At 41.5% G+C, this 27,164-nt stretch overlaps 1 protein-coding gene across 5 annotated transcripts in view; it reads right to left on the bottom strand.

Annotated features, from left to right (window-relative positions):
* arvcfb (ARVCF delta catenin family member b) overlaps positions 1 to 27,164 on the bottom strand; it is a 297,352-nt gene that overhangs the window by 38,849 nt on the left and 231,339 nt on the right. For 4 of the 5 annotated variants that reach the window (XM_087848924.1, XM_087848925.1, XM_087848928.1 and 1 more), the window contains 5 exons: positions 25,813 to 25,996; positions 13,707 to 13,824; positions 13,448 to 13,619; positions 12,322 to 12,339; positions 10,680 to 10,751 (listed from right to left, as the gene is read on the bottom strand). In XM_087848924.1, coding sequence (XP_087705050.1) covers positions 10,680 to 10,751; positions 12,322 to 12,339; positions 13,448 to 13,619; positions 13,707 to 13,824; positions 25,813 to 25,996 — 564 coding nt within the window. The remainder of the gene's footprint in view (positions 1 to 10,679; positions 10,752 to 12,321; positions 12,340 to 13,447; positions 13,620 to 13,706; positions 13,825 to 25,812; positions 25,997 to 27,164) is intronic. The other variant, XM_087848927.1, reaches the window with a different exon arrangement.

Genomic DNA, 27,164 nt, shown 5'->3' with positions numbered 1-27,164 from the left:
CCTAGTGCAAAGACAAGTGGAAGCAGACAAAAACAACAAGCGCGCATGCTACAAACTTTACCCGAGTCATTTAGACAGCCGTTAGCACATGACTCTCCTTATGGGGACCTGATATGTTTAATATGCTGCTGAGAATATAGCCCAGAAGAAGCGTATAGTATAGCTTTTATTTTGGAAAGAGACATTTCTCTGTAATAAACTCTCTTTTCCAAAGATGAGTGATTTCTCGATCAGAGATTTATTTTTTATCCCTTTGTTGTTTCAGCAACATTGAATTTAAAAACTGTACTTTTGAGTTAAAATATATATTTATAATTTTAATAAATGACAAATTAAAAAGGCATGAACATTTTTTTTGTATCAAAGAAATATCGAACCGTGACACCAAAGTATCGAACTGACCCGAACCGTGAATTTTGTGTATCGTTGCACCCCTAATAAACACCTTGACATCTTTCTCTGTCTCACTTGTCACCCACGGTGAGTGCAGAGATGCACCTAAACCAAAGCTCCGTTGTTCCATGTGTGGCTCACAATTAGCGTTACAGAAGGGTACTGGTGCTAGATTAAATAAAGTTTACTTACTTACTAAATTAATTGAGGGCAATGTTAAAATGCCCCGCTGCCAGTCAAACTGCTGGTGGAGACCCTGCTCGGGTCATATTTTTTTAAAATTTGGCCAAGTGCATACAAAAGTAATGATATTTTCACTCACTTCAGTATATCAGTTTAATCTAATTAATATTTAATCATTAGCAGAGTGCCCACATTTTACAACTCTGTCTGCACTATAAAAACAGAGATTAATTGCTCCTTCCATAATTCTTCTTCTACCCTATTGCAATCTGGAAATATTAATATTTAGCTATTAATGGTTCTCCTAGGGTTGCATAATTAAATAAACTAAACTACATTGCACTTTTAAAGAAAATGGAAGACGATCTGGCTAGATGGAAGTCTCTATATTATTCATGGGAATCGTCGCTTCAATAAAAAATGCTGGTCTTAGGAGCTTGGAAAGAAAGACGTGTGGACTTCTTTAAGTTTCTGGAAGACGTTTCACCTCTCATCCAACAAGCTTCTTCAGGTCTAAGAGCAATTGGTGGAGAGTCCTATTGGACTCAAAGGCTACGTCCACACTAGCCCGGATAGATTTGAAAACGGCGTTTTCGTCTGAAAACACTCCGCGTCCACACTAGCATTTTCAGTCGTTTTCACAGAGTTGTGCGTCCACATTGAAATGGCCGAAAACGCTTACGTTCCAGTACTGCGCATGCGTGAAACGCAAGAAGATTGAGCCGGCCTCATTTCTGTCTGCTGTTTATTTACTTTCCGGCTCTTTGAAACGTCGCGGCAAAATGTCGAGGAAAAGCAGAGTTTTTTAAATGGACTGACAATGAGGTGGAGTTGTTGCTGCGAGTAACACAAAAGTACAAAGTGCAAAAAGTGAGTGAGAGTTAAAGAATTTGAAGAAAAGCTACGTGAAGCATGTACAGACTGATTAATCTTTAATAGGGCTGTCAAAGCAAACAAAACAACTGCTGTATAATCAGTGTTGGGGAGTAACGGAATACATGTACCGCCGTTACGTATTTAAAATACAAAATATGAGTAACTGTATTCCGTTACAGTTACCGTTTAAAAAGGTGGTATTTAGAATACAGTTACTTTGTTGAAATAAATGGATTACACGGCGGTACTTCCCTGTTTCATATTGTGGCGGGTCAGGACTGTTTGGGTTTTGTTTGACAGCTACGTTCTGTTGTTCCAGGCGGCAGCGTTACGGTTGCCATGGTTACAGGGTGACGCTCTCTCTCTGCGTGTTTCCTGGGTGAGAGAGCGCCTGTTGTTGTTGTGCTAAGCTAATAGGCAGAATGCTACAAGTATAGCTCTAAAGAATGTAGCATCATGGGCAGTGTAGTCCGTGCTGCAGGGAGAATGGACTGCCATACACGTTATGTGTCTGTGAGCGAGGGAGGGAGAAAAAGGAAAAGTACGAGCTGTCATCGAGCAAAAACGGGAGCTGGAAACATGTAAATATAATAATAACCACTGCAGCCAAGAAGAGTGCCTGACGAGCCCACTTGTAAGTAAGCTATTAAGACTCGACTGTACACTGTGTTCGTGTTTTCCTCCAAAAACAATAAGTTCTGTTGGAGCAGCCTTTCAAGGCCTCTCTCTGTCTCTCGCTAGCAAAGTTGACCCAGACAACAAAGTAAAGCTAGTTTTCGGCTACAAGCCCGACACAGAACCCACCGTATTAGTCAGAGGTCCGTTTACTACGGTTCGGAGCCGCGGACCTGCAGTAACAGTAATAAATCACAGCAATAGTACATTCACATAGTTGTAAACAGCATGATAATATATTAAGTAATCCAAAGTATTCAGAATACGTTACTCTCATTGAGTAACGTAACGGAATACGTTACAGAATACATTTTGGGGCATGTATTCTGTATTCTGTAATGGAATACATTTTAAAAGTAACCTTCCCAACACTGTGTATAATGCCCTCCGCTATCTTTGTTTAATTGGTCACATGACTGCATCACATGACTAAAATGCGTCATCGTTTTCGAAAGTCTCAGTTTTCGATGTCCACACTGCGACGCAAAAGCACCGTCTTCAAATGTATTCGTTTTCCAGAGCGTTTTCAAAACGCTGCGTTTTCCTTCAGGTAAAACACCGTCTCAGTGTGGATGGGAAGCCGATGCGTTTTCAAATGAAAACACATTCGTGTGGACGTAGCCAAAGAGGGTCATGGACCCCCTCTTGTTCCTCTCCCTGATCGCACAGCCAAGGTGTGAAAACGGGTGTGGGTCATAGTCAGCCAAGGTTTGACACCTTTCCACACTCTGTCATGTGACTTATTGAGAACAAATGACCCAAGATGTGAGTGGGCGTTAAGGCGTCTGGGAAGGGATCTCGAATCTGGATTATAGACGGCAGACGGTTGGTGTCATAAGCCCCGCCCTCTGTTCAAATATGGTCATTCACAGTGGACATAGATGGCTTCTTTCACTCCTCTTTCAAACCATCTGTCTTCTCTGTCCAAAATGTGAATATTGGCATCCTTGAAAGAGTGACCTTTGACCTTTAGATGCAGATGTACAGCCGAGTCTTGGCTGGGTCTCAAAAGCACTGGGATGTCGTGATTGGAGAAGACTCTCCTGAGTTTCTCTGAGGGGCTGATTGACCCTCTGGGCGTATTAGTGGGTTTGTTCTCTGACATGCACTGGCAAGTATGGGATCTTTGGGACTCCCCCCATGACTGCTGTAAGTACACAGTCTTCATCTTAAAGTGCCCATAATGACATTGAGTTTAAAGCTTTTCCATTCTGCAATCTGATCCCACTGACAATATGTGCATTTGTGGTCGGAGGCATGTGTAAGAATGATTTTACTGCAGGCCACAAATAAAGTTATCTTAATTCACTCGGGGAAAAAAATCTTTTATTAGCTGAGCGAGCAGTTGGTCGATTTTTAAAGGCTGAAGCTTGTTTTTTTTATGTCTCAAGGTAAAACGCTCTTAGTCCTGGTTTGGCTATGATCTGAACTCTTGTACTCGTACACTTTGGATGCTCTGGCTCACTGAAAACACAAATACATCCTCAGCTGTGTGAGGCGCTTTCCACCCTCCTGCATCATGAGAGTACTCTGACAGTAAAGCATAAGAGCACAGATAAAGGGAAACATATGAAGACTGTACCAAATGTAAAGTCTAATTAATTAGATACAGTGTTTCCTCAAAGCAAAGCTAACAACCGTTTCTCTGTCCTTTCAATATTTTATTCAGGCTGGAAGAAATCAGGAAGAAACAAGATTCCATTCAGGTTTTCCCCCCTCATCACTCTTAAGCCACTTTCACATACGTTGGAAAAACCAAATTGGAACATTATTATTGGAACAGTCGTCCTTGCTCGTATGCAGCACACATGTGCTATTCTCACACAGCTGCAAATCGGCACAACAGGACACCACACGAACTTTGTGTTAAGGAGTCGGCTGATCGTGAACCTTTTAATGCTTTAGAATTGATCTATAAGTTAACTGCATAAACCCTTTCACATCTTTTCCTTTCTCCCACCTCCTTCTCCTCTCTTGACCTTTTTCCAATCTAAGGGTAAACGCTGTGGTTTCAATTAACTGCTGGGAAAATGTTTCATCATCTCAGCGGCTGCCACACTCACAGGCTCTTTAATGAAAAGGGTCTTTTCACAATTCTTAATCACTTTTGTTACAACTCCCCTCCCCAGTAGCTTTGGACTTCTCTAATGACGGGATAAATAACTCCGACCTTCAGTCATGCTGACTTTTATATAACATTATTTTACACAGCAGCTATTTCTAATCCCTGAACTCTTCCAGTGCTCCCAGTACATAAAGTTGTAGTCAAATGACACCAATGCTGGAACTGCAGACTTGGACTTTTGCAGTGGGCAAACTTCCTACAGGTATTACACAACTTTTCACTTTTGTTTTCAAGAAACTAAATCATTCAATCTCATAAAAGGTCACAAACTGGATTTTTGTTAAATTATTATTTTAATGTGAGACAGTTTTAGTTTTTATCCTGTCAGCCCTGGTGGTGTTTAACAGCCTTTAGATGCTACTGAAAAACTACAGACCCTTGTAGTATCTGTGCACACAGATCAGAGGGCTGTTTTTCAGAGATTCAAATTATCATTGGACTGTGATATCGGCTTATTGATCCATAATCTGAAAAATAACCTGTTCCCACAGAGGCTAGGTCTGTCACTACCCGATCCGTACCGGAAACCCGATCGGTACCCCGCATGCGCAAATCTTACGTCACTTCCTCTCTTTGCCAACATTGCGACATTCAATATATTTGAATGATACAGTTAGCGCCCAGTTAGCTCCTAGCATTTCTCAACAGCTCTGCCTCCTTTTCGACTGCCCGGGACATTTAAACAACGGATAATCTGTATACAAACAAATTTATGCTTTTCTCCTCAACAGAGAGCGTCCCCCGATTGAACAACAGCGCCGTAAAATAAGAAGAATGGCGCCTAATTACAGACAATAATATTGATTTAGCAATGTGTCACGTGACGATTCATCAGCCAGATTAAGTGTTTACTGACAACTGACAGTGATAGCGGACATCATCATCACTATTCCAGTCAATCCTCTCCACACAGACAAGCATAAACACACTCGACTATCACTAAATCAAATTTAACACGCGTTTGTAATGACGCCAATTCAGTTTACAATAGGGTTCATTCGCTCGGTCAGCAGGTGGCAGTATCCTCGTACACTGGAGAGTAAACTGCCATTAAATGAACAGAAGAAGAAGAAAACATCTGCACATGCGCGGTACGGATCGGGCAGACCCGATTTGTAAGGCAAGGCAAGTTTATTTGTATAGCACAATTCAACAACAAGGTGATTCAAAGTGCTTTACAGAGACATTAGAAACAAAAACAAATAAAAAGCATGATTTAAAATTGATTAAAACAAGCAAACAAACTAACTAATTAACAAACAAACAAACAAACAAACAAAATCAGTAGTTAAAATGTAAGTTTTGAGTGCGGATTTGGTGCTTTATTCAAATGCAGCTGAGAACACGTGAGTCTTCAACCTGGATTTAAATTAACTGAGTGTTTCAGCTGATCGGAGGCTTTCTGGGAGTTTGTTCCAGATATGTGGAGCATAAAAGCTGAATGCGGCTTCTCCGTGTCTGGTTCTGACTCTGGGAACTGATAAAAGACCGGATCCAGATGACCTGAGGGATCTGGAAGGTTCATACTGGGTCAGGAGGTCACTCCTGACGGTCCGACTTTGCACATGCGCAGTAAGGATCGGGGAGTCCCGATCCGTAACTATCTTTTTATTTTTCGTTTTTGTCTACATTGTACTGAAATGCTTCATTATTGCAAACATTTTAAGATATACTTATTATTCTTAACATCTTAACCGATATTCTGACCCATAACTATCGTAAAACGCTACGACCGGAAGTAGACACCTTTCGCGCATGCGGGGTACCGATCGGGTTTCCGGTACGGATCGGGTAGCGACACTGTCTACACCGTAATTTATCATGGTGATATACCCTGGTAAGAAGTGAACCGTCTTCATAATAATCCTAAAGTTAAATAGTTAAGCTCAAATCCTGCTTCGTAGCTCAGGTCTCTGTTATATCGGCCATCTGCTTTCACAGAACAATTTTGGAAAAACCTGATGCACTCTGACTGCCCAGCAACAACTTAGCAGACACACAAAGTACAGCATTTAACTGCTATTAGTCAGTGTGGGGCATGTTGTGTTACTTATTCACATCTGAAGCTTTTAGTATCTTTAAAAAGTTGTCTCAAAACACGCATCAGACAGCCCTCTAATCACAACCGCTGTCAAAATAAAATGCCCACAGAGCCCTTGTTCTCTTGTCTCCTCTTTTCTTCTTTTTCCAGCATACGCACACACGCACACATCCACACATAAACAAGATTAATCACTGCCCAGGTCCAGCATGCTCCCTGCATTGACCTCTCCCTGCCTGACATCAGATCAGGACTGGGATACACATGTAATCTCCCATATCTCCCTCAGCCTCGGGAGCTGCTCTCGCTCCCTCATTGCAAACGCCCCCCAGGTGACCAGCGGATGTGATGGTGGTGGAGGAGGTGGGTAGTGGTGTATGTGCCCCAATCACACAAATCCACATTTTCACAGAAAAAACAAACAAGGCACCCAGAGGACTTTTACAGTCTTTCAGCAGCAAGCGCGTCCATCCCTGATGTTTCCCAGTGAAGAAAAAGTGATAAATGTGCTTTAAAAGACATTGTGGGTTTTGCTCTGGTGATTAAGCTTATTATCCATGCATCTCACTGTTGTTATTCGGCTGTGTGTTGAGCTAATAAATGTCAAATATGATTTGTCTGTCTGCGAGCAAGAAAATGCCGGGGCCGCTCTCTACAACACGAACACATACACTCATCTCAACTGTGCATGACATTTAGGCCTATAACGATAATTGCTTTCTCTGGAGCCTAAACTCTGACGGGAGTTGTTTCCACACTGTGTAATGCAATCGCAGCACCAGCCTAGCTGCTATAGATCCTCAGCTGCAGTGTGGCAGCTTGGCTTTTACCCATGAAAACCCAGCCAGTGGAAAATATTAATTATTATCCTTGTAGCTCATCTACTTTCCTTTACTTTAGAAGCGATTTAAAAAAAGGCAAAATCTGCTTAACTTGGAAAAGCACAGCAATTAATTGTGATCTAGTTTAACAAGGGCCCACTTTGACGTGTTAATGTGGCTAATTAACAGTCAATCAGGAAGTGATATGGACTTTGAGTGCCTGCCACTAGACATTAGCCACATTTCTATCCAAAGTACCCAAAGCTTCTACTTACAAAAACTTTTTAATGTAACTAAAAGGTGCCTTGAGAACAACGGTTGTCTGCATTTTCACTGTTCAAGCATCGGAGTACATTAGATGAAGTAATCTGCCGATGTTGTGACAGGTAAGTCTGAGCAGCGAGACGGCACTCTGGAGGATACAACCACTTTGGCAGAGGAAACTTGCCAAAGATACACACAACCGTGGTGAATTTTTGCAAGCTTTTTACCAGAATTGTCTGTGAGGGGGCAGAGATAGACGGGGTGAAATGTCAGCCAATCAGCACAGCAAGCCCCGCACCCAAAGTTGCTGAACTCTGAGAGAGTACAGCTGCAGAGCGGTGACTTTCAAGGGAATAAATCAATTTCCACAAACTTAGATGCTGCTCCCTCCAAAGGTTCCTGCAGTAAGTTAAGTGGTTGGTAATGAAGGTGCTGATGTGTTAATACCACATAGGGGTGTTTAACAAGGGCATGCGAATTCCACAGACACCACGGACACTTTACCGCAGAGTAATGTACTGTACTGACATACACATGAGCAAATATACATCTTTCTCCTAACTCGATGAGGTTTGTACTGCAGGCTAATTTGCTTTTATGACAGTCAACTGCCTGTTACTGCCAAATACCAACAGCAGAGAGGCTATGCCTGCACACACACACAATCTACTGCATGAACCACATGCCAAATCTGGGAATGATGCCCCCTGCAATGTTACCTAACATCATGTCAGTTTGTACAATGCATTAGACAACAAACTGTCAGTCTGTCCCAGGGCAGCTGTGGCTACAACTGTAGCTGCCTTCACCAGTGTGTGAAGACATCTCATACTCAAGCTTTGTGTGTTGCTGACAAACATTTTCTACAATACTCCAGGGTGGAAACAATGTGGCTTCTAGTTATTATGTGAAAAGAAATCCTTTGGGTAAGGGTAGGGTCGACTTTCCTAATCTTTTGAACGTAGTCAACCTAAATCAGGAAGTTATGACATGCCGGCTTGTTACTTTTCCACTGTGTAAACACTTGGCAACTGTATTAGCAGAAAGTTTGCTGTAAACAATGTGGCTTATCATGAATGATTAACATGATTAACGTTGCAGGGAGATGGTCAGCACCTCAGCAGTTGGTAATTAAGTCATTATATCGTGATGGCACAAACAATAAAAGCTTTAAAAAAAACCTTTGGAAACTGAAACGTTCAAGAGGACCTAAGTGTTTTTGTTTTTTTAAAACCAGAAAAAACTCTGAGAAGTTACTGGTCAGAGCCAAGATTTTTTTTTTTAAATCAAATTACCTGGCAGAGCTGCTACACCTGTGTTTACTGTTTAAATTTGTGAGCTGTAGACTTCACTCACACAAGACTTGACACTGGTTGGTGACTTCCTGAACCCCAGTTTCACACAAGAGACTCACAGCAACCTTCAGAAACCACTTGCCAAACCAGTCCTGGAATGCAACCAGCAGTTGCCAGGGGATCACAGTGTGGTCTGTAGGCTTGTTGACTGATGCTTTAGCAATCAGTTTCAGAGCAACTGCCACCACCTACAACTGGATAGTGAATACACATTTCCTTCATGACCTGTGGTTGCCAGATGATCAGTAAAGCGCCATTTCTATGAGGTACTTATCAACTTTGGTTCCTAGGTGGAAGTACCTGGTACCAGGTACTTTTTTAGCATCCTACGTTTGCTCAGTTGAGCTGAAAATATGACGTCAACAGACTGTATTCCACTGATTGGCCAAGGTATGACGCCACTGGATGAGTCATGAGTAGGGATGGGTTCTGTCATAAACAGTAGTAACCAGACCGAAAAGCAGTGCTTTATTTCGATGCTTTATTTCGGTGCTTTTTTTCCTGAGCTGTGATACACTTTAGATTCTAGCCAATCATTTTACGTTTCCGAGGATAGTAGGCGGGTCCAGGTACGTACGTTCTTTTAGAGCAGAGCTACAGATTAAAAATGCCCAAGGCGAAGCGGTCAAAGTCTGGCTGTACTTCACAGAAAAAGATGCAAACTCAGCAGCTGCAACAAGTGCTTTAAGCTGATACTGTGATACTGTCAAAGGAGGTAACACCTCGAATCCGATGAAACACCTGGCGACGCATAGCGTTTTTTTTAAAGCCGAGAAATGCGCCGTATTTGATAGCTTGCTGCGAGACCTCACACCGTGCACATCTACTGCGGGTGTGGTGCCTGTTATCGGACCCGGAGCGCTGCGTGAGTAGCTTCATGTTGTTTGTGTGTAATTTACGTTGAGTAGGCTAACCACGTTATTACATTAATGCATGTAAGGTGAACTAGCAAACACCATCATAGCTACATGCGGCTGTCTTCTTGTTTGATGGCAGATACTCCCTTCACCCTGGCCAAAAAGGCTAAAATGACCAAAGAAAAAGTGGAAAACAGTTAAACATGAGAGGTTTTTGGACAAAGTTTGTGTTTTTTCCATTGATTAAGCACTGCTTCCAGCCAAGAGTGATACCATATATGCCCTACAGCTACAGAAAAGGCTAACATTGTTAACTTTTTACAAAAAACAGCTGAACATGAGAGGTTTTTGGACCAATTTTGTGTTCTCCATTCTTTAAGCACCGTTTAAGCACCGGCACCGTTTCAAAAGTACCGGTTTGGCACCGGTATCGGATAAAACCTAAACGATACCCATCCCTAGTCATGAGTGACACCTTCGCAAGAATCAAACCCACCATTTTTGCAACCCGGCAACAAATGAAATGGTTAGACACAAACCTGCACTGTGGTCCAACAACGAGGTGCATCCATCGGCTTACCATCACCTCATGCTGTGTCACACACAAATGACATCGTGAGACTTGAGCCACGTTGCTATAACAACAGCACCCATACTGAACATACATGATGTAAAAGAAGATGCTGTCCATCCACTCCTAAGGTGCACTGTCAGAAACAACTTTGAGCACAGAGCAATTCAACATATTTAACAAAAGATGATTTCCAGCCTCCGTGTACAGTCAGAGGCTGTTTATTGCCTGTTGTGCCTCAGTGCATTGTCACAGCGTTTAACAAAAAAAAAGGGCTTACAGAACTGAAGCTCTCACAAGCTGCAAACAATCAACCGTCCCACTGGAGGCACAAAACCATCAAACAAAGCTAGCTCAACAGCCAGCTAGCCGAGAGCCTCTTTCTCACTCAAAGGCCTCCCACGCTCTTGTTGACCACCACAGAAACGACTTGCCTCCACCCAACCCAACCACTCACTCACTAGATGAGATGTTCTATATAGATTTAGCGTTAAAATGTTTTGCTCACAAAGGCCTACCTTTTGATGGCTCTGTGCGCTTAGGCAGATCCAATGTGTCGTAGCTTTTGTCATTCTCACCGTTTTTTCTGCCTGGAGGAGAGGAAGGAAACGAGGACGTCAGTGTCAGACAACTGGATGTTGAAAAGAGACCCCAGGGTTATGCTGAGGATGATGTCAAAATCTTTGGACCGTAGGGGCGGAAAATGCATCTCAAACAACAAATAACGCACAAGTGTTTAAATGTACACACAGTACAGAGATGTACAAACACTCCCTGCAAGCTAAACTGCTTCCCTTCAGGAAATAATTTACATCAGTCGTCTAAATCCAGGTTTGTTTTGAACAAATCAAGTTAGTGTTGTCTCCTCCAAACAGTTATATATGATTTATTTAAAGAAAAGTTTATAAATATATTCTAAATGTAAGTCAATGGAAAATTTTATTTCTATATTTCAAGCTTGGCCCTTTATAAAGTGTTTCAAATTTCATAAGTCAAGAAAAAGTGACATCATGGCTTCATCCAAGCGTGAAAGGTCACATGACTTTTACTACACATGGAAAAAGCTCGGCCAGCTTTGACTCCAGTGAAATGTAAATGCAGTTGTCACGCGGTCTGTGTGTGACTCTGCATGCTCCTCGCACACAGGCTAAGAGAGAGATGTCTGCAGGATTGCAAACAGTGAAAATGCTCGATTTGTATGAAAAAATGACATGAAGCCAGGCGTCAGAGTCACAGAAACCCATGTCTGAATGAGGCTTTAGTGTTGCAAAACAAGATGCTGGTAAGATGGGGAGCTAGTAGCCATGGTGTCCCTCGCTGCCACCACAGCAAACAAAGAAGCAGCACTGCTTCAAAAAAAAAGTCTGCAAGGCCTAAAAAGCCCAAACATTCAAATCCGTAAAGAATCATTTACCTCTATATTTTCTGCACACTTAAATGTTCCAAATAATAGAAAACTGTAGCGGCAGCTTTAATCAAGTATGTTTCAGCTTTAATTATTGACATCCTCAGAAGTTTCAAATCACATACGATCAAACAAATGCATAAAAAAACTGAGTGTGCAGCAGAGCTTGACATTTACACTTAAGTGTACTAGAAAGGGGTGAAGAGCTCCAGTTGGATACTGTTAGCGGCGTTCTTCAAAGCTGTCAGGATTCATTTTATCTGGAGTCTAAAAGAATTCACCAAAGTTCAATTTGGGGATAGATGTGCAAATTTCTCTTTCAGCATCTGTGGTTCGCTGGATTAGTCAAGCTCCACTTAAGAACACTACAAAGACAGATTTGTTGTTGACTTACCGGTTTTAGCACTCGTTTTACCTTTCACCTTTCTTAGAGGACTGACAGAAAACCCAACCAACTAATTCTAACAAACGGAGGAGTTTGGGACAGGTGGAAGTCTATAATGCTCAGAGCTACGGTCGGTAGGTATGGTAAGGGAATGTGTGTGGAATGAATGAAATCCCCGATTTTCTTAAGTCCTTGGAACTTTCTCAGGTTTCTGGAGGACACCCAAAACTACTTCTAACTATATTCTACAGCCAGGGGGAAAGAACGAGGAGGTGGGGGTGGAGGAGGAGGAAGAGGTGGGGGAAGGCAGGGAGAGGATGGAGACGAGGAGAGAGCTAAAATGAGAAAGGTTGAAGAGGGGGGCACTCACCTTGATTAAACCATTCCTCTATAGTTAGCCAAGGAAGCAGCAGCAATGCCAAAAAACAAAGCGGGGAGAAGAGAGAAGAGCCATGGTGAAATAGGAGTGTGCTGTGTGTGTGTGTGTGTGTGTGTCACGAGGCTGTGTAATACATGAGAACAGTTTTATCAGAAAAAGGAGTCATCTGTTACTGAATAGGAAACGTGAACGAGTAAAGAAAACTGAAAAATAGGCTAAATAAAGAGAGAAAGACTAAAGAAAGGAAACGGTGCTTTGTATAGATAGCAAGCCATTAGCAGTTCATAGATGGTCTCTGGGACCCATGGGGATAGATTTTAAGGTGTAAAGTAAAAGACAGAGAAAAGTGTCAGATATAAAGAAAAATGAGAAAGGAGTTTTTAGATAAGTTAGCAAGCAAGAAAGAGAGGAAAGAATAAAAAAAGAGGAAAAGGCTTTAAAAAACATTAAGTATCAGCTTTAAGAAGGCAGGTGAAATACACATAAAACAGCAGAGACTGCAGCAGCATTTGCGGTGCTAAATTAAAATCACTGCGTGGGAGAAAAGCACTCAAAGAGATTGAAGTAAGAGCCAACAATCAGGCTGTCTATTAGCCAAAACAAAGCACGAGTGCGTGCTGATTATCATGTCATATTTTAAAACAAATGCAACACTAAACGGAAGAAGAGGCCAAACTTACTGCTGCACAGTCTGAAGGCTGTACAGCAGCTGAACGCGTCCCATCATTCACTTCTGCACGTCGGAAAGCATCCGAGCGGTTAACTGGCTTCTTTATTAATCTCTGTACACGTTAAGCATTGTGTTGTCCTGAACCCTAAACTAATGTGGTTCTCCAAAGAGCCATTAGAAGTCAGGGGTCACTGGCTGGTAGTCACATCTCATTGGCTGACTGATTAATGGCGGCCATTACTGTTGTACAGCTGGGCGATAACGGCATCGTTTAGATAACAGTCACAGGAGAACGCTGATTAAGACCTCTGAAGCAACGCATGCATTAAGAGCTGTTGTGTCGCTGAGTAACTCCTTTATTTGCACACGTTTGTACTGAGAGTTAGATCATCCATGCATCTGGTTACATTTTGGTTACAGTGTTTTCATCTCCTCTGTCCCTCTCACCTTTGGCCTTCTTGCCTCCGAAGCAGCCAGCATCATCTTTCTTCTTCCTTTGTGGTCCCGCTGAACCAGGGGCTTGTAGCGCCGACGGGTCCTGGTACTTTTCGGCCCCCGGCACCTCTTTGTGTACGTGGTAGGACAGATTCCTCATAATACAAACACAATTCTCCACAGACTGTGAAACAAAGACAGGAAAAAAACCTGCTGTTAGACTGAGCTCATTCTGAATCCATGATCATGGATGACCCGGATGTTGTCTCACCTTGTTGTCCATGTCCTTCTTCCCTACAGCTGACTGAAGAGCGTGCAGCAAAGCATCCACCAATCCCTCACATTCCCTCAGTCTGCGCCGAGCCTCTGCCCCGTCTGAGCTCACATTTCTACAGAAACAAAGTAACACACATCAAGCTTAGGAGGCGTGCATAGACCAAGATTTGCCTGAAGAACTGAACGAAAATTTGACCAATAGGGTTTTTTTTAATAGTTTGCGCTATAAGTAATTATAAAATTATCCATTTCAAAATATGACCCGTCTCCAGAATCCCATCTCATTGACTCTGGCTGGCATCCAGAGTGAAATACCAATAAAGCAGTAAGGATACTAAATCACAGGACAATTATCCACTGAGAGCCTGCTCTAATTATAAACAGTACTCCTATAACTATTTATACTTTCACAAAAATTAGGAAAGGGAAGAGGAAAAGCACCGAAGGCAGTGAAAGTGTTTTTAATAGTCCCAAAAGAAGTGAATATAACAAGCATACAGAGAGGATGACAATTACAGCCAGATGTCTTACTGTTCAATAAAAGTGCCATGTAAACCCATATCAGTCTTCTCCAGCCGTGTGATTTTTAGAGTTTCCATGCGACCCACGGCCTCCATCCTCTCTGTCTGCCTCAGATGTACAATGCAATAAAGCTAGACAGCTTTAGGAATAATCTTTTAAAAAATTATTAACATAAATTTCTTTTTTTTGGTGGGGGGGGGCATCACCCAGCGCCTTGAGCACAGCTCCTACAAGCACGGCTGCAGAGCTGGTGCAGTCTTCGTGTGCCTGTCTGACTGTGAAAGGGAAAGGATTTAAAGAGGGTTAAGGGATAGCAGGGACTCCCCCAGCTCCTCACCGGGGACTTCATTTATGAGGGCTTCCAACTCACATAATCCCATTAGCTGACCCCCAGTTAGGCCCTTGGAAGAGTGGCAGCATTGCCGAGGTAAGCAGAACTGCGCCTCTTTTTTGTGCCGTGGGCACTGAAACATGTATGAGGTCTACCGCTGCTACAGTGCTGAACGGTTCACTTTAAACTGCAAACACAGTCGAGCCATTTGGGGTTTCTGCTTTTTTCTCTCTTGTATTTTGTTAATCATTTACCTGCGTTCAACGAATTTAGTGCACTCAGGTCTCCGTGTAGTCTAGTGCTCCCCTTAGCTGGCAGTTATGGTCTTTGTCTGTCTACCCAGACTCCTTCTTGCCTTGTTTTATGTTTCTTCCATCAGTCTCTGCAATGTGCTGCAACTAGGGCTGCACGATTTTGCATAAAATGAGAATCACGATTTTTTGGCTTAGAATTGAGATCACGATTCTCTCACGATTTTCTTTTCCAGTATAAATATTTATTGCACTTATTAACTGCACATCAACTTCGTAACAGTTGAGACTGAACATAAAAACAATAAATAAACATAAAAACAACAAATGTCTCACGTTTTGTCGTTGCCGCAAAATGTTGTACTGCTTGAAATTCCGTCTCCACGGTTGCTCGACACTGCGTGTATAGAGCAGGTAGTGCAACAATAGAAAAATAGTTGCGGGACGGCACTGTGTAGCGTTTGTTGTGTTGATCATTTTCCTAAATCCCTCGTTTTGCACAGTGTTGATGGGAGCCATATCTTTGGTCAGGTGATAAGTGATAGCCTCCGTAATTTCTTTGTGCCTGCGGGAGTTCGACGGGTATAGGGAAGCGCTGTATAAGGTTCCCGTTATTGATGTTTGGGTGGTTGACCGGGACGGATTTTCTCCTGTCACTTTCTCGTCATCCCTGACGTGCTCTCCGTTGTTTTTTCCCTGCCGATTTTAGCAGCCAGCTTCTGTATCACGTGGTATAAGGCTCCGCCCTTGTCATTTGTTGAGCAGGAAGTGTGAGCGCTCGTTTTCATGCAGATTACGTCCCGGATCAAAATGCGGTACAATCGTCGTCTTTTTTTTTTCTTTTTTTTTTAAAATCGTTGTCATTTGGAAATGAGATCGCACATAAGTATGAATCGAGATCGCGATTTTCTAACGATTAATCGTGCAGCCCTAGTGTCAACAAGCACGTTTAAAATAAAGATTGGCTTTAGTTTGCAGGTGTCCTGCGTTTGGGTCTTTCTTTGAACTGAGCATAAAATAAACTGCATCAGAAGATGCTTCTCTGCTCAGAAATGATTAATTTACAAGTGAAAACACCCATGCACTTTAATCCCAGGCATGTTTTTGATGTGTGTATTTAGGTAAAGCTACCATTTGTCTACTGAATCACCCTGCAGTGTACAAACTGTTAGCTAATCCCTGGTTGGAGACAGTGCAGAAAGGATCGACAATCTCTACTTAACCCCATTCGTCTCCAGGTATTAAAAAAAGAGGTGTCATTTCCCCTGTACACAAATCTAGTGGCGCGCTCACCTTGGATTTATTTGACAGAAGTGAATTTGGGGGCAGACAGACACGAGGATTTATTGTCAGCCGTTTCATTTCCAGCAGTCTTTGAGGGAACAGTTGTCCTGTTGGAGGTTTATAGATGGTACATCTGTCAGTAGAGACAGTGAAGAAAGCTGCTGTTGTCTCTTTATGGACAGGTCATGTGGCGCTGTGCTATTTATGGTCTATATGTACTAGTGATTATCGAGCTGTCCTGCCTTTTACAAACTGTTACTGCTTTACCAAAACTTTCTTTTTATGTGGGAAGCACAGAAATATGTTAGGCCAGGTTTGACTGCCTGCCGTTGGCATTTACTCACTCATATCTGTATATCTGGAAAACTGACATGCATTGCTTTAACAACTAGCACCTGTATCCATGAATACGCCCGGTGTGGATCTGTGACGCTGCCTCTACGTCCTGCACAAAGAGTCACATCACACCTGGATTTAGCCTGGTCTGTTATTGATTATTTCCTCCAACTTCCTGTCCTTCTTTTTCGTTTTATTCTCTTTGATGTGGCTTCTGTGTAAAATTGACCTTCAGCATCATAGATGCTTGACGCATGAGGATGCTTTGGATATGTACAACAGCATATCTGGTGGTATCAGATGGAGTCGGAAGACAATGCAGCTGCAGTAAAATTCAGGCAGACATCATTCTACCAATCCTAATAGCAATGTGGCAGCAAACATATAATTTTATTGGGTTTTTACCCAAGCCAACAGCTGGTTAGTTGGTCATTTTATGACTTGAGTGCAGACTGATGGTCTGCATGACTTAAGATCTAGTAAACCAGGCTTTGTTTGTCTGCCACTAATCCCTTCTTCTAACTTTACCTCCCTCATCCGTTCCCATTCTCAATCCTTTTGTACCTTTGTTCTGTAATAGAGGAACTAGAGGGAACAGCTGTCACATCGTGGGTGTTTTTGTTACTGTTACAGAAAACTGAACCCACTTCCAAAGAAACCCCAGCATGTTACAACATTCTCTTGGAATGTTGCAGTCCTGGAATGGACAGGACACCAGCAGTGGTGAGAACCTCCTAAGAATCGAAATGATTTCTATCCAGTGTAATATAACCGTTACTTGTATACACAGCTCAAATAAATTCAAGCAACACTTGAAAAACACATGAGATCTCTATGGAAAAAAATCATGCCGAAAATATCTAGACTGGGTCATGTGTTAGGAACAAAAACCACTGTTTGATGGAAATGAAAATGACCAACCTACAGAGGGCTGAATTCAAAGACATCTTTTTTTTCAATTATGTGGCAGACTAATCTATTTTGTTGAAATTTCATCGCAGCAACTCAAAATGGTCTCAGTAGTTTCTATGACCTGACTATGTCAGACATGTTCGTAGTCATATCATCTAGTCAGGTTGTTTTGTAGTTCTGGTAGTGCTCATCTTGTTCCTCCTCACACAAAGGAGCAGATACCTGTCCTGCTGATGGGTTGAGGACCTTCTACGGCCCTGTCCAGCTCTGCTGCCTGTCTCCTGGCATACACTCGATGGTCTTGAAAAAGTGCCGGAAGACACAACAAACAAAGCATGCATTGTTGCGCCATCCTGCCGAAGTTGGACTACCTGTGCAACCTCTGCATGGTCCAGGTATCACCTCATGTTCCCAGTAGTGACACTGACACTAGCCACTTCAAAACTAGTGAACAAACAGTCAGGACAGATGAAGAGTGGAAAATATCAGTGAACTCCACCTGTAAAACCATTCCTGTTTCATTGTTGCCTGTCTAGCGGACCTTTTGTTAATTTCATTAACACCAAAGCAGCTGAAAGTGATTAACAACCCCCTCTGCTATTTAACCGACCACATCAATATCCCACAGGTTTCACTGACTCGATGCTGTACTCTGATTAAAAAGTGTTGCTTTATTTTGTTGAGCAGTGTATTTAAATGTCAACACGCTCAGAATTATAGGCGCTCACTATGCCCAATCTGAGTTGATTGTCGTGTTTGGACGGTGATACTGTAGAACGCAGTAAAAAATACCAGAGTAAAATAATACAACAATGGAATAACATTATATAATATGGAAAAACAAGACCATTTTCTTTTCTTTTTGATGATCAAGTGCAGTAACTGAAAATATGTAGTTCTTCAAAAACACAAGGTCTTCTATTATTAAGCAGAAAAACATGTTTTTAGGACGCTGTTGCTTCTGAGCGTGCAGTGGTTCTGCAAAAATAAAAAGGACACCACAATGGGTCAGTGCCCTTATGAGAACGCTTCATTCTTAAACGTTTTTAGCTCATTTAGCGTACTCCAATTATCTGACAATTTCAGAATTCCGAAAATGTATTTTTTTCTAGACCTCGGCGTGTCATATTTTACCGTTAGAAACTGAGAGAACGAGCGGGTGTGTTTTCAGAGGTCTGTCTTTCAGTCTGCACAGACTCCATCAGCCCGTCAGTGTGTATATTGTGTGTCTGCTTTATCAGATGAATTGTGGGTGTGAAGGTCGCTTAAGAGTCATGTGGTCATCGGAGGACAATAGAGCAGGAAAAGAGTGGAGCAGCACTGATGGAGATGGATGAAGACTTGGCTGACCTTTGCTATCGCCCAGCAAGGTCAGCAGAAGCATTTGGGACCATATGTGTATCCTCAGCTCTGGTATCTGTCAGGTTTATCAGTGCTGATCGTATTTCTGATTCAGTGTATGGATTGAGCTTCTTATCTAATCCTTGTTGAGATTCTTTTCATAATGCCCGAGTCTGTAAGCAAAATTTGTAGCAAGATTTAAGGTGGCAAAAACACACCCCATCAATCAATCTCGTCATTTTTTCCAAATTATCTAGGATGGGAGGGTTGACTGTAATGCAGTGACTGGCTTATTTGTCGCACTGCTTCAGCTGACATTCAGCAAAGCAGGACTTTCCAGAATGCTGATTTCTTTTCTGAGCAGAGTCCAAGTTGCAGAAAAATATGGCTGCTTTTGCTTTTTCTTTCAAAAACAACATTCATGTACCAGCAACAATAAAATGTTCTTAAGTAACAAAATCAGACCCTTTGAGGCAGTCACCACATGCTGCCAGAAAAGCTGCGATACGCTTTTGCATTGACTGACTGGAAGATCAGATATATTTCCTCGATTTTTGTCTTGGTGACAGCGATTTAGAGTGCTATCTAACTTGCGGTTCCAAAATCTATTGTGTTGGGTTAAGAATCCTGCAAAGGCCAATGCTTTTGATTCATATCATTCAAAGAGCAGCTGTGGGTAGAAATGTTTTATCACAGGATCAAGGTGATCACTAAGTTCAGATAAGTGGATCAAAGGCTTTTCTTTCTTATTAGGGCTGTGCGATATGACCAAAATCTCATATTCCGATATAAGAATTCTATCGTCCCGATAACGATATAAATCACAAAAATGTAACATTTTCTGTAAATTCTGTGAATCTCGACTTGCGTGAAGTGTTTCCTGGAGTCGAGTGTTTGAACCGATGCATGAAACGATACATTTTTAGACATAAGTTGTAACGGCCGCCGTTTTCTTTGTGAGTATTTATTACACGGCGTGCTGCGGGGAAAAGCCTGTTCTAACGTTTGAGTCTAAGGTTTATTTTTTAGCACCTGGCGGCTCTTTTTTACTTCTCATCCGTAAATAATCTGCTCTTTCACATGATTCAGTTTATTTTGAAAAGTCTCAACAGGATCTTGAGCTTTATTGTGAAAGGTTTATGTGGAACATAAACAAGCGGATGCGCGATGGTGTTACCGTCGTTGTTGCTAACGACAACGCATAAAAACAGGCGCTTGTCCGTCCGTAGTGTGGTTATATTAAATATAAGAGAAAGAGAGAACTTTAAGAAATTAATATAGCCACTACAGTGACCATCAAAACCATGAAGAAATATTGCTGTAAACAGTTTATTTTGCGACACCACAAAACAAACGATAGTGTAAAATGAAACAATAGACGTTTTTATATCGTCATCCGATATATATCGTTATATCGAACAGCCCTAATTCTTATAGTTGGTGAATATTGTATAAGCTTGTGTAAACGTGGTGTTGTACCAGAGCGTTTCAAATGTAGAACGTCATAATGCATAAATTTTCTTCCATATTTTTAGAATGGATCAGTCCATAAAGAAGCAATTCCCTCCATGTCTTGGAAGTTACTCACTATTGTAACCAAGTTATTCTTAGTTGAGCATTCACTTTTCAAACATTTACATGTAGAAGTGTTTAAGTAGAATATACATGTATAAGTAGATTGCTCACAGTGTTACACAGTTGAACCAAAAAGTCCACCTCTCTTCCCAATATAGTCGGTAGTGCCCTTATTTTCTCCCACCAGCTGGGCAAGATGACTGTGCAACTCCAAAATATATGATAGTGGTCTGCCAGCTGTTCTCCACGCTTCTGCCAACACAAACCAGTCGTTTCACCTGTGTGTGCATACTTTAACATGGGGGTTATAAAATATCTTTATAGGTTCTGCCAGCAGAATCCTCTCCAAACACCTGAGCTGGTGGAGGTCAACTGCATCAGGCACAGTCTGGCAATCACCCTCTAAAATGGAAAAGTCAGACTCTTTCTCATACTTGCATTTCGATTTATTACTTGCATGTTTTTTCCACTGACTTGATATTTGAATATAATCTTGAAACAAGTTTCTTATTTTTGTTGATAAATTATTAAATTGGCGTCATTTGTATTTCTGAATTTTATCTTAATGTTAATGTGGAAGTGTTAATGTTATCCCATCTATAGGTTTCCTAGATTTTCGGTAAGCTAGGTAATCATCCACGTGATGAGACTGAACCGTAGGAAGTTATACCATTTCTACTATTTAAACCTCTAATCAATTCTTCCTGGTGTGAAATAATTTCATTTTATATTAAAACTGAGTGGATAGGCCATACCCTGCCTATCTCTGAATTCCTCATTAACCCTCTGCAGCTTGCCTTCACTTCTGTCGGTGTGTTATTTTAGCCGAACCTAGTGGAGAGCCACTTCTGGAAAGCTTCTGAAACATGCTGAAGTGGAATCTCAAGCATCCACCATCAGCTCCAGGAGACTCTTCCAAGCTGGAATTCCACAATGCAGCCACGCTCGCCAGGATTCAGATAACAATCATTCGTTGTATATACTCAATCATTTGTCTGTTTTGAACAAGCAGCCGTACTCCAGCGTTTATCTGGCATTTTATAAACAGCATGCATGCAAGCATACTGGGGGGTCCAGCACTGGCTCAAAATTGCATTAATTAAAAGCTAGAATCAAAACACTTGCATTCCCGTTCTTTTACTGGAAATATTTCCAATTCAAAACTAGGTCTTGTTTTCCAGCCCTAGTCTTACTGTGTAACCCCCTCCACTCTCAACACCACTTACAACAACACACACATACACACAGCCTCTGTTTCCTTTTCACCAAGCCCACAGCGTAAACGCTGTAAATAAGCAGGCTCCTATCGACACCGGAGGCAGGCTGCTATAATAAAACTATTCCAGTTTTTATTGAGGTGTAAGCTCTGTTGGCGTGAGTAAACAGATTCTCCCTGGCATCAGCACTTCTCCCCGGTGCACAAACCCTGCGTCTAAGCAACTGTGGGCTTAGTAACAGTTGCCATGGAGACACACTCTCGTCAGCTTGGCCTGCATCGAGGGTCAAAGGAGCGAGAGCGGCGGCGAGATATTGTGATATGTGACAGAAATGATGATATCAAGGTTGATACAGTGCGGATACAGTGCTGCGTGATGCACATTAGATAGAAACAACACAAAGAGGGAATATCAGAGATAATGAAAGACGAGCAGCAGGTCCACTGTGGCCTCCATCAAATATTCTACGACTTGTCTTTGACTTTCCTCAACTTCATCAGAGCTTTCATTTATTCCCTCCAGGTTAATTAATGCTGCTCTTCAACTCAGCAGAAAATGTTCTAAAATTACAAGCAAGTTTCAACACTTTCTGTCTGGGAAAACTAGCAGGAAGCCAACTAACATGTGAAATACATTCTGGTGTTTTGGGTCTGCGCTGGACTTGGATGTTATATCGTTCTGGATGTCGACCAGCAAGCCGCAGCATCTACTGCGGGAGGAATTCTGGACTACAGTCTAGACGGGCTTGGCTGGCCCAGGAAGAAACGGCACAGCCAGGCACGAGGCGCGATCACCCACACACACATTCACTGTTTTTCACACTTTACTACAGTCTGTCGCTCTGAGCCGAAGCCAAAATGAGTGGCCAAGGTAAGAGAGGAGAAAAAAGAGAGGGGAAACTACTTGGAAGTTAATAACAGGAACACACTGTTGCACTCATGCTGTCCTCCTCAGCTGAAGACAGGGTTTAAGAAAGATGAAGAGAAGTTTTGAAGGATTCTTTTTTGTCCTGATGCTCAAACTGCCTTTGATTTACCTGTTAGAGACAGAGCGGCACATTAGGTACTTTGCCTATGTGTTGCATGTGGTAAACTGCACAAATGTCAGGCTAACAAATCAATACAGATTCAGATTTGTTTTTCAAATTATGCCTGTTGGGCCTGAAAAGGCAAGAAAAAAAATCGCACCAGCAATAAATTTGAAATGACACATCAAGCCGAAGCTTCTTAGCAGTCTAAGGATACACCTGCAAGTGATTAACAACAAGAAATTAGCACTCACTGTATAAATAAACTCCTTTAAAGGTCAAGTGGAGATAAATTAATTTGTAAAAGAATCTATTTTGAGTTGCCTTGCTTTATGACGTAGTGTGAAGGGTAAAATATACATTCAACTTTAAGTTTTCATAACCTTCAGCATGATTAGCGCAGCAGGCCTGGTAAACGATAAACTACAGCAGACTGAAAGATTGCACTAACTGCTACTGCATTGGTAGGAGTGGTAGAAGAAGCACAGCAATGACAGCAGGCCAAGCATGTCTGATAGTGAGATAGTGAGAGCACCATGTCAACCTGCAATGACAATTTAGTAACTACAGGGGGAGCCACTACAAAAGCACAGAAGTGGTTTGACTAGAAGAGTAGATGGAGATAATTATTGTGGCAGAAAAGGTTTTAAGCAAGTGGTTAAAAGCTTGAAGCCTGATAGAAATAGATTAGAAGATATTTTTCAGCTTTATTCTGTATCATTACTGTACAACTCCTTAAGAGTTACAAGGTTGACTAAAGTGTTTAGCGGTTCTGTTATACTTTTACTTAACGTTTCCAGGGAAAACGCTACCTAGGCTAGTTTTGTCCTCATATTTGACGTGGCTCTGTCCTTTTATAGAACGCTGTGTCACTGTTTAAATAAATTCATACATCACATTATATTCAAACTAACAAATGCTGCTGCCTGTAAGCCAATAAAGTATAGAAGTCTGATTTTTAGGCTATTTTACCCACATCTATAAGTTACTTTGAAATCTAGTTCCTCAGAGCAGCTGGAATAAACAGGACACCAACATCTTCACACTTCAGCTTTTCTACAGCTTTAACAAAGTGTGACTGAACTTAGGAGATGCTCACCAATCATGCAGTGCTCATGTTTCCTTAAAAAAAAGGGTAAAAAAAATAATATAGTGAAGGTTTTTGAGTTTTTTGGGAAAAAAATGTGACGTAGAACAGCAAATGTTTCTTTTTTATTCTCTGGGATTAATTCATGAATGATTTCATCAATAAAACGTGTCTAATCAGCACTCAACACACAACATACACACCTATTTAATTATTTAGCATTTATCTCATAGAGCAGTACTGGGAAAATTACCGCTCTACCTTTGTGCCATCATGTAACAAAATAAGCAGAAATATATGTCAGTGAGCTACTTTGAAATAAGTGACAATGCTTCTGTGGGCGCTCAGGAGTCAGCAGCATCCACAGAGATACTGCGAGGGAAAGAGGAAGAACAGTAATGTGGTCAATTCAAATTCAAGAATCCTTAACTGCAGTACTTTGTTTTGTTGTTTTTTACTAATTGACCTCTACCTCAGTACTTGTATGTACCTCAGTATCGTAAAGTGATATATTGTATAATGCTCAAGTATAAATTTGTGTTAACAAAGTGCACTGGTTAACCAAGGCCACTGCAAAATTACTTCGCTGCTAACAATAACAGAACTGTATGAGCCTGTTATTCAAAGCCCCTCGAATTTGCCATTTGTCAACTCTGTTAGGTCAAAATGAAATGACCCATTGTTGTAAGGCATCCAGTGAGCTTGCAACTTTTGCAACAAAGACCATCAAGGCCTTAAGAGTATCTGCATGTGGGAAGTTCAGAACTGAAACGTAACTTTATAAACGAAAGGGCACAGAAAGAGTCAAGAAGAAAGCTGTGTGAAAGAAAACACTTGATCTAAGAACAGTTTCCAGAGACGGCAATAACTCCAGGTTATGGATAAAAGCTTAACATTCATTCAGAAGTAATATTTTTATTGTAACTTAATGCTAACTTCTGAATGGTGTATTTTTCCAACCATTATAAAGGAGCACTCTACAAGAAGCATTCAACTGTCAGCAGCAACACTTTGCACTGTGGGCTAAATTTACCTTTACTCAGCCTTCATCACTTTAAGATTAACTTCATTTGTTTGATTATTTCAACTTAACCTGTTAAGTTTAGTCTTAGCTTCAAACTTATTAGCTGGGGTGGTCAGTCACCTGGCTAATATTAAAATAATAAGGGACAAGCAGAGAAAACGAGGACAACAGAGCACTATTTCCCAAAATACAACAAGTGTGAACAAATGTAACGTTAGAAGTTTGCACTGTGTCAAAAATAGCCTAATGTTTTCCTAAAGCCACAGACCAAAGTCTCTACTGCAGACACCAACACACTTTCCATGTATAAGACACAGGCAGGCATGCACAGGAGCCACAGCAACTGCTCCATCATAAATTCTTCTAGGAGGTTAATGACCCCGTCACAGGTCATCAAGCAGTTTTATATACATCACACCTGTCCACCTCTCCAACTGGTATCTTTGCAAACTGGTATCCTTGCAGACTGGTATCTTGTCTTTCAAGACACTCTGGGAGTATAAGCTGCACTTTTTCTTTGTTTGCAGATTTGTTTTTTTCCCTTACAAACTAGGTGAGCAGTCAAAGTAAAGGATTGGCTAATTACTTCTACAGGTAATCAATACGACTGTAAAATATCATCAAGTGATTTCACTTTCCCTAAGCCCCACAGTAAAATCTTCACATTGCTTGTCCTGTCCAATCATTAGTCTTACAGCCAATACAGATTACTTCCACATGTGGCGAAAGAAGGCATCGCGTCCATGTATTTGGCAAACTTCAAAAAGCAGATATGGCAGGTATTTCTAATGGCAAATAGCCGGTGACTCACAGTTTATCAAAAATATTTGTCAATTATTTTTCAGCTGAAAAACCAAAGAATTCAACTGACACATTGTTCCAGGTCAAAAACGGTGAAAGAGACACTTCTGATATGTTTGGATCGTTTTTTTATCCTGTGCACACATTTAGCCTCCATTTGTTTCTTGTTGAATGTTGAGACATTTATAAATATTAACGCTTGAGTCATGTTGAAATGACTAATAACATTTATTTTGATGGAAATGCAGCCGTTTGATTAATCCGATTTCTGAACTTTTCCTCTCTGAAATCTATTCGTCACCACAGAAGCTGTTTAACAGGTGGATGAAACTGTTATTGAACTATCTTCATAATTTAGTTGGAGCCAGTAATCCAGTCCAGGGCGGATCCTACCTGAGACAGCCGGAGGTGTTCTTGAACACGGTGGTCCACTCTGCATCCCGCGGCTTTGAGTCCTCGTTGGGCTCATGCTCCCAACCCGAGTGGGGGATTATCACCTCGTTGGTCAGGGTTTGCAGGCCGTGGTTGATGATCACCATCTTCAGGGGTTCATAGGATGACAGATTCCACAAGGTTCCTGCAGGGGAGCACAGATGGGAGGAAAATGCAGAGACGGATTAAGAGGATAGCAATAAGTTGGTTAAAAAAAGAGGATTATGAGAGGAGAAAGAGAGGATATACGAAGGAGGCGTGTATACATGCACATATATCTGCAGAGAGAGAGAACATTTTAAAAAGAGATGGTGTGAGGGTGGTGTAGCTGACAATTTAAACACAAGAGAATGAAAGAAGGTGAAGCATGACAGGAATGATGTAGCAAAACAGGCAAAAAAAAGAGAAACTGTGCACACAAACTGAAAGTGATGCGATTTAATAACAGCCGTATGACAGAAAAACAAAAACGTCTACTGTCCAGGCTTCAAGACTGCAATCAGAAACACATTTAGTTTGGCAAAAAAAATATGTTTTAGATAAATAATAGAAGACTGGGTGTTCATTATCCAGGCATGATACCAACAGACCATAATGCACTGTATAAACCCCCCCACTGTAATACTTTTATTATTCTTCCATGAGAACATAGCCGACTGCTACTTTGCTGTAATAAATACAAAGTTCACAGCAGCCATATCACTGTGATATTTCTATAATATCCTCATATGTCAACAGCAATATTAGGTTCACAGCGTTCTTACAGTACATCGTGTTATTTCTCAGCTGTTGCACGTAACGTGCCGCTCGGATCTCATGTCCTGCAGATATCGTGTGTGTATTGGATCAGGATAAATGATCTGCTTCGGCTTTTCTATCCAACAGCACGCGCATGCACACCCTGTTTCGATCATATCTGTCCTCCATTATCTTTCCCGAGAAATCCAAGCAGGAGAAAGAGCATTTTCTAGGTGGCTGCAAATCTCACTAACAGCCAGCCAATTTTATACTTCAGCAAAAGAAAAAAAAAGTCAACTAAATTGAGCTGGGTATGTGCATCCCAGGGCTTCGCAAAACAGAGGCAGGCACACAAAGAAAAGAGGAGGGGAATTTTTTGGGAGCACAGCCAGACAGCCGAACCCACAGAAAAATAAAATGCCGTGTTAAAGCATCAGGCATCAGATGGGTTTTTCACTCAGACACATGGAAGCTGTGAAGCGAGGCAGCCAGTTTGAGGAGAGGAAAACACTTAAAAAGCAAAAAAAACAAAACAAAAAACCCCCCAAAACCTCTCACAAGCCCATGTTGGACAC

The sequence above is a fragment of the Neolamprologus brichardi genome, chromosome 12, assembly GCF_056152115.1.
Source record: "Neolamprologus brichardi isolate AB-2024 chromosome 12, ASM5615211v1, whole genome shotgun sequence".
Classification (NCBI taxonomy): domain Eukaryota; kingdom Metazoa; phylum Chordata; class Actinopteri; order Cichliformes; family Cichlidae; genus Neolamprologus; species Neolamprologus brichardi.
Note: the sequence above shows the minus strand (reverse complement) of the source record. Positions and strands in the feature narration are given on the sequence as shown.